General features: G+C 38.2%; 1 protein-coding gene and 1 long non-coding RNA gene across 8 annotated transcripts in view; one reads left to right on the plus strand and one right to left on the minus strand.

Annotated features, from left to right (window-relative positions):
* LOC139993188 (uncharacterized) overlaps positions 1-12,376 on the plus strand; it is a 232,816-nt gene that overhangs the window by 190,916 nt on the left and 29,524 nt on the right. The window lies entirely within an intron of this gene.
* Positions 60-12,376, minus strand: part of Rho-5 (rhomboid-5) — a 290,319-nt gene continuing 278,002 nt past the window's right edge. For 2 of the 6 annotated variants that reach the window (XM_072014674.1, XM_072014672.1), the window contains exons 11-16: positions 12,177-12,360; positions 11,684-11,920; positions 10,989-11,179; positions 10,483-10,779; positions 10,228-10,381; positions 60-8,427 (exon numbers count right to left, since the gene is read on the minus strand). In XM_072014674.1, the coding sequence (XP_071870775.1) occupies positions 7,996-8,427; positions 10,228-10,381; positions 10,483-10,779; positions 10,989-11,179; positions 11,684-11,920; positions 12,177-12,360 (1,495 nt within the window). In that variant the 3' untranslated portion in view covers positions 60-7,995. Of the gene's footprint in view, positions 8,428-10,227; positions 10,382-10,482; positions 10,780-10,865; positions 10,922-10,988; positions 11,180-11,683; positions 11,921-12,176; positions 12,361-12,376 lie in introns of those variants that run through there. The other 4 variants (XM_072014673.1, XM_072014675.1, XM_072014677.1 and 1 more) reach the window with 4 other exon arrangements.

Here is a 12,376-nt window from a genome sequence, read left to right on the forward strand (position 1 = left end):
CAAATGGGTATTTCAAACGTTAAGAACGTAAGAGGTAGACATAAAACGCATCCAGGAGATGAGTTTCACGTTTTTCTTTATTGTTATTAAATTAATGTGTTGTTCAAGGACTTATACACATATACATATGTGCACAGGCGTGTAAATGACGCGCGCATGTGCGCACGCGTGCACATATCGTATACGTCTATATACGCACGTATGTATGTATTGTATATAACAGCGACAATTACAATGCATCGTTTATGATCAGTAATAATAATCGTAATCGAAAACCTTACCGATTACTAGATGAAACCGAAAAAATACCTGGCGAAGTAATTCATAAGTAATTAATCGTTTAATTAGTACAGTCGTTATTACTCGTAACCCTTAGTCCATCGTGGTTTCATTATCTTCTTTTTTTTTTCTTTTGTTTCTTTTGTCTTTAACGCTTATATCACTCATTATAGATACAGGGATACAGAAAAATAATACCGCGCGGCTGTGGTGGAATCTTCTTAAAGTATATTATGTATATATATATTTATATTTATGTATATATATAAAAGGGGATCGAGGACTGTCATTAGAATAAATTTGCTCTCGCACGGATTCGCTCTGTCTCCGGTATCGAGTTTTCAGTCACGATCCAGGATCTAGCGTGCAACGATCCAATCGCGAACAAACGATTTTCCATTCGGATAAAATATCTAATATTCTTTTCCTTCGTGAAAAGCGTCCTCCCTTTTTATTGTAAAATATCTTCATATTCGTCTCGAGAATGGTTGAACACTTGAAACATTATCTTCCGTTTGAGAAATTAATTAAATCTAATTTTCATTGTAGGATATCGGTTTTCTTCGGATTCGTTCTGAAATATTCATAGAGTTTTATAATTTTGTAATTTCATCGATCGACAAATCAGGGAGGACTTCAATTATTCCATTACATATTTCTACCATTGCCACTTTGACGAAAGATACAACAACATATCGAAGCTTTCGAATCGAAATGTATCTATCGTTTGAAAATATATATTTCTAATATTGAGGCAACGAGCTAGCTATTGTAAGAATTTCGTTTGAATATCTGAAGTATCGTAAAAACCTTTTAACAAACCTTTGCGTCCTCCTAACTCTCCTTGCAATATTTTTAACGATACACAGACTTTTTATGCCGAGAATAAGAAAGTTAAAAAAGCTGAAAACTCCTAGACAGCAATATAAATCCACAAGATAACAAATCTATAATAATCGAACTTTAAAAGACGATGGAATTTACAATGTACAATTTACAATGATACTGCTTATAATTATATATCAAAATTCTAAACGACACACGCGCGCACACAGTACACACCACGCACATACACACAATGAAGTTTGCAATTCATCGAAACTCAAATCTTTTGCCTTGTTAATCGAACGAAGATCAAGTTTGCACGAAATTATCTGTTATTTCCAAGGAGTAAGAAACACGAAATATCCGCGACAGGATCGATGCACAGGAAATTCCAGACCGTAATGTCGCGATGCTTTCTACATCGCTTTTTAAACAACGTTAGGATAAATTGTAGCTTTACTTAACGATCCTACCAGCCGAGCTCGTCTACGTGATTAGCGAGATCGGGATATCAATTTTACACGAGCTGCACTATTTAGGTCCTTGGTCCATTTTCGACGCATACGTTTTATTTACAAGACATTATTACTCTTTTTTTTCTCTTTTATTTCTCTTTGGAGCGTGCCTTACCACGTTACTCTCTTTCTCTCCCTCTCTTTCTCCCCGTTTTTTTTTCATTTATTTTACTTTATTTGGTTTGTATGCATAAATTAATTCTCTTCATGGCGGATCGAGAGCGAATCGTCGAGAGGACCTCCGTGTATATAAATCGTTTTCACACGTCGACAAGTAGATCGGGAAACTCGCGTATCTTTTTGTCCATCTTTCTTTTTATTAGTGTTATTATTATTTATATATTTTTTTTTTTTTTTGTTTTTCATCGAGGGACATATTAGTCGAAGTAGCTCAAACGAATACAATCTCTACGTCGGATGGTTCTTCGTCGAATTAAACGTTGTCAAGCACTTTTTGAGACGATGCCACGCCTACGGAGACAGATAGGTTCGGGCTACGAGAGTCTTGATTTTTATTAATCGAATCGCTTTGGCAAAGAACTTGTATTTAGTGAAATTTTGAAAAGAAGCTGAACATCTCGTAGTCTGAGAAAGTACCGTTTCATCGTTTGAGGATAGAAGAATTGTCAGAGACAGTAATAACTATTATTTTTTAAATCATCACAATTCTAGCGAAATGCAGGTATCGTATTTTTCCTTACTGTTATATACAGCTTCATTTTTCAATAAGCAATTAAAAGTCAATTAATAAATTGCACGATGATCGAAAAGATTACTTCATTATTTTTATGCCACCGTTCTTTGCTTCATTCATCGCTCTCGTAACATTTTATTTCTCTCCGTAAGATAGGGAAACATAACACAGTCGACTCCGATCGTCCCCACAGGCGAAAGACGATATTCCACCTCGCCGTGATCGATATGGAAATATCGAAGGTATTTCTCAGATTTCTTTCACTCGATTTTCTTTCCCCCCGTCTCAATTTCACTGCTTCGTGTATTTCTTTCCCTCCCTCACTCTCATTCACCCACTCACACATTCTCTCTTTTGTATGACATGCTATTACCTGTATATGACACATTTACAATAATAACAATATGTTACTCGTCGACAATCACCACCTCGGTCCACCTCGGTCCTTAATTCGTACTTTTTTTTTCTTCATTATGTATACGTGTTATATTCATATACTCATATTTATATATTTATATATTTATATAATCCGAAAAAGTTCAGTGTGTGTGTATGTATCGGTAGTGTCTATGTGTATGTATCTTCCGTGTATGTATTTCTGAGTGTTCAAAGGTCCTGGACCCCCTCCATCATTTCATTCATGATCGTCCCCATCTTTCTACCACTTTCGTCTTTTTCTCGCCTTTTGCTCGATCGTTTATCACAAAGTTTCTCGAATGCGTCGTCAAACATCCGAATTATCACGCTTTTTGCATCCTTGCTGTTTATAATTCTCTCACGAAATCGTCAATCAAATTCTCTTCCTCGCGTCGAGTAACAATTACGATTCGTTGCGATCCGATTAATGGCTGTTTCGTTCGTGACAATGGCCTCGCGCGATGCAGATCGACTTTAACTTGTTTCGCGTTGCACATGGGAAAATAAAACGATACACTGATGAAATTATCGCTGTATTCCATCCGGATTTAATTTATTAAATTATAACGACGGACATGCTGAGCTTCAAGCGGTCTCTCTTCCTTTAGTGGAAGTTTAAATAAAGTTGAAATGCATCGTTCTTTGCTTTGATTATTTCCGTAATTACGTATGATTTATACAACGTTTATAATTATTACAGCTTTTTACTTGAGCTTAGAATCTAGAAACTGATGAGTTAAAAATTTGAGTCCTCGGCTTTAGAAAATTGTATCATCTTCCTTGGAGGAATGGAATATTAGAAACGTGCATTGAAATCTTCGCTGTGATTTCCTATTGATTAAAAAATTTGATATTGTGCTTCTTCCAAAGAGAGAAGACATGTCATGCGATATAAATGTCACCGCACGAAAACCAAGGAATACAGTAATATTTTCCACCATAGAACGACGTATCATTTTTCTTTCCTCTCACACAACACAACGTCAATGTATCGTTTCGACTCAGTGTAATCTGTTAATGCGTGTTTAGTGTACGAATCGGGGAGGTTAAAATTCCGAGCCAGGACTCGCTGTTGCGTAATTCGAATCGTTTAATTGCCTGCGTCCATTGGAAATGAGATATTTCAATCTAATTCGTTTTAATGATTCGTCCCGTTTTAATGATTTTATTTTACATTTGCTGGCGTATGTATGTTCGTTACGTGAATGAAATGAATCTATACGAAAGCCTGGACACGATTTTCCAACCTTCCCTCGGTACGATGAGAAAAATCAATTCAGTGCACGGTTCGGTTAGCAAAAGTTTCACTTTGCGTTCGTCTATGGGAAATTAACGGCGGAGTAGAAAATGATTAGAGCTTTTTTGCACGTGGTATCATGCGTGTACGTGTCATTGATGCGTTTGCGGACAACTGTCTCGTTGGATGCGATTCACGCGTGATCGATGCAAATTACAAATATCGTGTGCGTGGTCGAATAAATTGTCTCTATCCCCATCGTTACTCGCGTTACTCATAGAAATTTGTATTATTTTTTATTATATTTGCAGGCAGTTAAAAATCTCCCTCTCGTAAAAATTTGGCAAGAAATAATTTATACTTGTACATTATGGTTTAAGCGGATTTTATTCAAATTTTGTTGCATTCTTTCGATTTCATGTACCTCGATATTTTTCGTATTTCACAGATTCTTCGTAAAAATTTCTTTAAAAAGGATTCCCATTACCAAGGGTATTCCTTTAAAGCGGAATTCATCCTAAAAAGGCGATCGCTTGAAAAGAGAATTTCTCTTAAAAAAGGTACTCCTCTGAGAACAAAGAATTTTCTGCACAAAGGTATTCTCTTTGAAAGTGAGTTAAAAAAGAATTCCTGGTAAAAAGAAATTTCTACAAGCTGAAAAAGTTCCTCCAACTAATTACCTCACGTGTGGCCACTCGCTACGGCCACTCAAACTCAGATATTCCAAAAAGCATCTCTAATAGAACTGAACGTAATACACGTGTTAGGGACAAGTTCGCTTGATCGTCTTTCGGATGTTTCTTGCCGCACGGAATCTAGCTTCAGGAGCTCGTTTCAAGATAACGATAATTTTTACGAAAGAGAAAAACCAGTGTTCTTACCACCGCTGCGAGAACAAGCGGGCTGGCCTTTCATTAATTCTCGCTTAATCGTTTTATAATGTTGATTCCTTCACATAGAAACAGGTGAATTCGTGCCGACCGGTCGTTAATGTGGCTTTGTGTGGCGGAAACTTGTGCGTAGCCTGGTAGGGCAAACGGTAAAAAACAGTCGACAAGGAAGCATGAAGGTATACGCGAAATTTTCAATTGAAAATACACAAGTCGAGATTTGGTCGAGATATCACGACGAATAAACTTCCCTTTCCTCTTCATCGAGCATGGTTTTCGATTATCGTAATTGTCGCATTTGCCATAATTCACAGAGGAGGTTGCACTCTGACTTTATTATATTCAAAGAAATTGAGTAAGTTAAAGTAAAAATGAATCACCGATACTGCGGCTTTTATTGTACTTTCAAACATTCTTCTTGCTTAAGGGTTCCTTTACGTTTATACCTTTTATCCGAGTATATCCAAGTCAGAAGGTAAAGTGTCTTTAAACTAACGTTGATTACCCTTCATCTCTCCCTAAGCGTTGCCGATAAAAAATAAAAGAAAACGTTTATTTTCGCTATAAATTTTGAGACTCTTCAAGCGCTAGCGATACATTATACGCAGGGAAATGTATAAAAATCGTTTGTCGGTTATATGAAGAATAATTAAATCGTTACATGCTGTTTAATATACCATTGTACAGTCGCGTTCGTTTCTTTTTTTTTTTTTTTTTTTCTTATTTTTTCGTTTTTCTCATTCTTTATCCTTTAAAAAAGTGCGTTTTATATCTCAGGATAATGTTCTCGTTACTCCAATTAACATTACACTTATTCACGAGCGATTACGAATATATTTACTCATTCCGACGATTATAACTATCGTGTACGGATCACTGCTTTTCTCGTGGCATGCTCAACACATACGAGGATAGAAAACCATGCCTTTGCGAAATTCGAAAAAAGGAACGCTAAGAATCCATAATCAACATGGTATAACTTGTTACGTTCTTAAAAATTGTACGAAGGAATTGTTGTTGAGAGAAGGAAACGATGCTTCTGATTCACTCCTCTGTTTTGTTATTCAAAATATTTAAACGATATTGTACTCTACTTTCTTTAATAAGTAGAAACAAGTGCTTCAAGGTTTCGCGACGATTATTCTTAATCCAAAACTAATTGACTGGTATTCACTGAGTGTATATAAAAAAATGAATCAATGAAACTGTTTGATATGTATTATGAAAAAAGCAATATCACATTTATCATTAAATGAAGTAATTTCTATCAATATTATAAGGTACAAATGATAATTTCAGATTAAGTTCTAAAGACGAAGGAATAATAGGAGATATAGCTGTGTTTCAAAACCTCGACATTTGAAATTGTCAAATTCAACTTCCTCTGAACACATGTGCAAATACGAAACAGAAAGCACACTTTCCTTCTACGGCATGTTTCTATGATTCCCGTGAAAACCGATCGACGTAGCTGCGTCGACGAAACCTAATCGACTTCCTCGTCGAGCATGCTACGTTAGAATGAATGAGAGATCACGAATGGTTGAACGCGCGACACGACATTATAGAAGAAACGCGTTTCTTTTCCTCTTACTCCTCTTTTTATCTTCTCTACCTCGAATCACTTTCACGTTTATTTTTGCGACGATCTCCACGTTGTGGCACATCACGTTCGCTATTGCTATTTTTTCCTCGTGTGTACATACTCAATCATCGTTTACACACGACAAGACGCAGACAAGAACAGATTCATTCTTTCACTTCTCTCAGACAATCTTTCTTCGTTTCTTACATTTACGTACCCGTTATAATAAAATACACATTCGCGAATGTCACAGTGCTGCTTTGTTTCATCTTTATTCTCTCTCTCTCTCTCCCTTTCTCTTTCTCTCTCTCTCTCTGCTTGTTTTACCTCAACGCAATTTAATCGCTCTTCTGCATATCTCGTCCATCCTTCTCTCCTTCATTCCTCAACCCTACCTTGTTTCTATCTCCAGCCGATTCTTCTCGCATCTATAATTATGTACAAGGTGGAAATTGATAAAGTGTTCACTGATAATCGCTCCCTTGCTCACTTTCTCCCGCTCTCGCACGCCATTTATAAAAAATTGATTCGTTTTTACTCTTTTCTCCCCCCCTTTTTTTTTTGAAGATTAAAATCTTCACCGGATATATACTTATCGTTAACACTTTCTTCTCGAATGTCGTTCCAATCCGTTTTCATTATTAATCGTACCACCTTCACCAGCCTGACCTTTCAGAGAGTTTCACTCATTCGATTCACGTTCGTAACCAGCGTAAGATCTCTTTCCAAGATGTTGCACCGCTTGACGTATTATGAAAAATATTCTTGAAGACAATCGTGTTCGCCCATCACAGATATAGTTCCAACATCAGAGGTACGGGCTGCTAAACACTTTCAACGTTCCCTTGCCCCCTTCATCTCTACCCCTCTTTTTCTTCCTCTAAAATTAAATTTATTAAGGTCGTTCTTACGCTTGTATGTATATGTATATGTAACAAGAGTCTTTGTTCTATGTACACGTGTTCATTTCCTTTCTTTCTTTGTTAAACGTTCGAAGAGAGGGTGAGAAGACTTTCCCGCTCTCCAACGATCTCGTCGTCGTTTCGTCGTAAAACACTCTTGCAAATCGTCCACAAATATTCTGCCTCGTTCTATCACGAACGTTTCACTTTCATCTTCGCTTTGGATCAATGCATCCACCCTCGAAGCACGATCGTCGAGAACGATGGTCGCGTTACGTTAAAGGCGCGTTGTTTTTTTTTTTTTTTTTCTCTCTCTTCTCTAATATTTACATCCCACCAAGGAGCGTACAGGGTCCGTTGGCTAAAAGAGACCTCGAGGATCCCAGGTGGAGTTATTTTACTTTAAGGCAGTGTCGTTCGTCTGGGATGAGTATCTCTGGATTCCTTGATACATTAACACACATCAAGTCATCCAAGGCTCGTGCTGATCTCGTGGTCTCGCGTACTTCTTCAATCATGATGATCGTTTCTGTACCGGTTTGAACTCCACAACAGAGCCAGCGCGATCAAACGAGCGCAAGGCATCGTCGTTTGATTCCGGATTACGTGGAATGATGGTTCGAACTCGACTTCGAAACACGGCCCCGTGTGTCATACGGGTTCCTCCCGTTTGAAGTTGATGTTCTGCGAGGCGCAAAAGTCACGTGTGAACGGGATGCAATTGAACAGCTTGCACACCTCGCACTCGTACACTGGCACGTTGTAGAACAGGGCTAGAAGAAGGGTGAACAGGACGACGATGAGGATCAGGCAGATCCAAATTAGCCAAATTTTGCGGCGACGGTCGTAGTGGCCGAACGAGATGAAAGGCATCAGCGCGTACGCCGCCAGGAAACCGAAGATGAAACCGAACAGATGAGCGTAGTTGTCCACCCATGGAAGCATGCCGAGGATTAACAGGCCTAAAAGGACGAAGATCAGCTTCGACAGGACTCGGCGAGGATGCTTTAGCATCGGCCAACAGTGCAGCACCTCGACGATTAACGTGGCGAGAAGGGCGAAGTGCGCCCCTGCTGGCCCCACCTGTAAACGATGAGAGTTGAATGATTTTAAATCGCGTTTGAAGCGAAATACTTGATTTACTTCAATTCTAATTTCTATTTTAATTTAGTTCCCTGGGCGATCGTTGATTTTTTGAAATATTCGCGTTGGTTATGGGATGATTTGTATCTTTATTTACATGCTAATTTTTGGATTTCTTTCCTAATTAATTTGCCTGGATATCGTTGATATTTCGAAGTATTCGCATTAGTTATATGGGAATTTGGTCGTTATTTTGCTTGTGTCAATGGATCGTTATTTCGATGTTAATTTTGTGTTTCTCTTTCAAAAAGTCGACTATTCAGCATGTTTACTAATTGGAGATATTGGTATGAAATCTTCCTTTATTATGGTCAATTCTTTCAAACGCTTATTAATTTGGAATACTCGTATGAAACGTTCCATTGTAGGACTCATTTCCAATCGTATCGCCGTGTTTCCGCAATTCCATTCGTATCCATTCAAAGTACACAATATCAGTCGAAAAGAATCGTACATAAATTTCCATTCACAGAAAATAATATCATTCCACTTTGCACCATTTCAATTACAGAGAAACCTCTTACAACAAACTATCGCTGAACGATACGAATTATCGGTAACCCACGCAGGAGAAATCGCGTTAACGTACTCAACCAGCTTTCTCCAAGCAGTCAGGCTGAAATAATAATTAACACTATGCTGCGTAAAGAGAAAGGGAGGAAGAGAGAAAGAGAGGGAGAGGGAGAGAGAGAGAGGGAGGGAGAGAGAAATAGAGAGATAGAGACAAAGTTTCCCAGGACGGAAGGTACGTTTAACCAAACTAATTAGAACAAATTGGACGGTATTAGTTCTCGAGGAACGGTGCTTTCTGTCCGCCCCTTTATTCTCCCGTCTTCTCTGAGAACTGGCTGCCTTAATTCACGAGTGTACGCTCTCTGATAGAGGAAAACAGTCGGAATAGAGAGACTAGAGGGAATAGAATTGACGTATAACTCCAAGTTCACCGACGTGTTAAGGGGGTAAACTGTCGAGCGATAAGACGACCGAGGGTGAGAAACACCGTAAAGGAAACGATCGTAATGCTGTTAACCCTTTTCATGGGTATGAGTCACGGTGCAAACCTGGTCTCTGAGCAATTACTTCGCCCGACCGGGGCCAAAGCGTCGATTAAATCGACGATATACAATGAAATGCGCCTGTTAAACGTCCCGTGAGATTATTCAATTAAAACTGCTACGTGGCATCTAATAAAACCATCGCAGCTCGATAATTAGCCTCTCGCTTGCCTGACAATTTCTGCAGAAAGAAGAAAGTTTTTTCTCTTCTTATTCATCAAGATATGGTTAAGTTGTGTTGCGTTGAAACGCGATTGAGTGGCGTTGTGTCTTGGTCTGTTGATTTTCTAAACAAAAGCATAAGTTTTAACTTCCTCTTTAATAACAATTTGAGTTGTATTAAAACGTTTATGTGTGTGGGTTAAGAAATAATTTCCTTTTTGTGGTATTCCTCTTCAACATAGTCTTTCTATATTTTAAGAACAATCAGATATATTGTGGTATTAAATATTATCTTTGTTTCAACAATATCTACTGCACAACAATGTCTGCATTAAAGAATTTGTAAGGGAGCATCCAATTAGTTTTATTTATTGCTCCTCATCTTTGAATATATCGAAAATCCTTAAAGAACATATACACTCGCGTGACAGTAATCTCAGCTATTTTTCTGGGCTATATGATCGTAATCCAGGATACGTTTGCTTAGTCTCGACATTTCTTTGAGAAATTAAAATATGCGTACCTCTGCTCTGTAAGGAACGAATATCGCACTGGCCAAGTTTCCAGCTAATGCGCCGATAAAATAAATCAAAGCGATACGCAGCGAGCCAGTTAACTTCTCCAAGTCCCGCATCAAGAAATACTGAACCATTAGCGTGATCGATAGATGAAGAACTCTATAAGTCAAATATAATACCACATGATAATTTAATATAATTCTCTACCGAGAAAATATACTGCGTAATTATTTCGAAATAAATTCTGTTCAGGAACGTACCCAGCGTGAAGAAACATGGTGGTGAAGAGCCTATAGAACTGATCTGGCCACTCAGGATGAAGAAATGGTATCATACCGCAGACATCGTGCAAACACTCGACCTGGGAACAGAGCGACGCCTCCTCGTGGAAGTAGCCGTGTACGAAATCACAATATTCCTTGGTGGTGATGCGACACATCCCGTGGATACCGATGCAACAGGGATGACCAATCACCTCACAAACCATATGCTCTGCCATCTTGTCCTTGTATCGGCTTACTGGGAAATTTCCATTACTCCGTTGACTCCCGTTTCTACTGTTGAGCAAGACAAAACGGGTTCCTCGATATTATTCAGGAAAAATATTGGAAAATTCAGGAAAATATTTTTGAAGTTTTATCACCTTCGATGCTTGAAGATTTTTGGTAACATGATAGAATTTTTAAGTTTTCGTCATTGCTAGATACGTGGATAAATGGTACATAAAAAATATAGAAGAGATTGGATTTTTGGATGACGAATTTACCTAAACCGTTGATTAAACGGATTAGTTTTTCGGCAGATGGGCCACTTGGTGATGTCATCAGGCCATTCGTAAGGTGCTATACTAGCTGGAGCGTCGCAGAACTTTGGATCCAACCCGCAAACCGATCCGCTTATGCGTCCTCCCGGTCCACTGTCCCCAGGTCCCCATTTTTTCCACGTGGATATCGTGTTCTATAGTTTTTTAAAGCACCATTAAATATTTTAACCAATCTATCTTCAAAAAATAGAATCGATAAATGATGCAAATAATCAAAATTAAAAGTACTTCAGGATTTCTATAGCGCGCAAAATTAATTGGAATATCAGGTTCAGTTTTAAAAAAAACGTAGGCAATGTATAAAATACAGTATAAAAAATTGTTCAAATACAAGTAATTAAGGATTCTTCTATATACACGCATGCAAAACTAATTCCAATATAAATTTCTAAAAGCAAGAGCTATCAATGTGTTCGTAATTCATGTAACATATAAAATAAATATCTATATAAATAATCGACAACAAGATAGAAATTCCACAGAAATTTACCGTGGCAGTCGATCTCAATCCCCGGACCAGTTGGTTCGTAAAAGAGGAAATTATATTATAAACACGATACGAGGGGATATTCTGCAAAGGAATATCTAATTTCCTTTATATTTAATATTTTCCAGCTGGAAACGAAATAACAACTCACAGAGCAATCCGCTTTGCTAGATTGCACGCAGCCAGAGTCGTCGTTTCTGATGCAGCATGCGGTGTCCCGTTCTCTTTCCCGCCAGACGTCGATCTCCTTCAAAATTTTAATATCGCGACGCATACACGGTGCAAACTTTGCGCCCAGATGAATCAAATCCGCGGCCCTCGGACCAAACCAGAAATTCGCTGGTTCCTGGTAGTCCACTTGTTGCAATGACAGACTGGTCACGAGAACCTACCGCACAATTTTCACGATATTCTTTCTCCGCCGAATTGCTTTACTTTCTGTGACTGTAGGAATTTTCCCGGTAATTACAATAGCATAGGATAGGAATTTTTAGAGTAATTTATAGTAACTGCGAGGAGTTTGAATTTTCTCATTATCTTTTCTATAAACTATACAATGTGATTTTGTTGAGAATATTGTAGAAAAGTAGATCTAATGGATGAATTAGGATTGGAAAAAATTGAATTGGAAGTTTTGGACTCACCAAGCCCGATCTGTGACTAAGATCCATGCCCACAGGTCCAAAACCGTAACACGCTAACGAGATTATCAAAATAAGAACTTGAACGGTGGTGATCCAATACGTAAAATACGGACGATGATCTTCGAAGTCGTCCAGCTGCCTTCTGACGTCTGGTTTTTGGGACACGCTCTTTCGAAAAGATCTCCTGCAAGCATAGAACA

Source organism: Bombus fervidus, chromosome 12 (assembly GCF_041682495.2).
Source record: "Bombus fervidus isolate BK054 chromosome 12, iyBomFerv1, whole genome shotgun sequence".
NCBI lineage: Eukaryota > Metazoa > Arthropoda > Insecta > Hymenoptera > Apidae > Bombus > Bombus fervidus.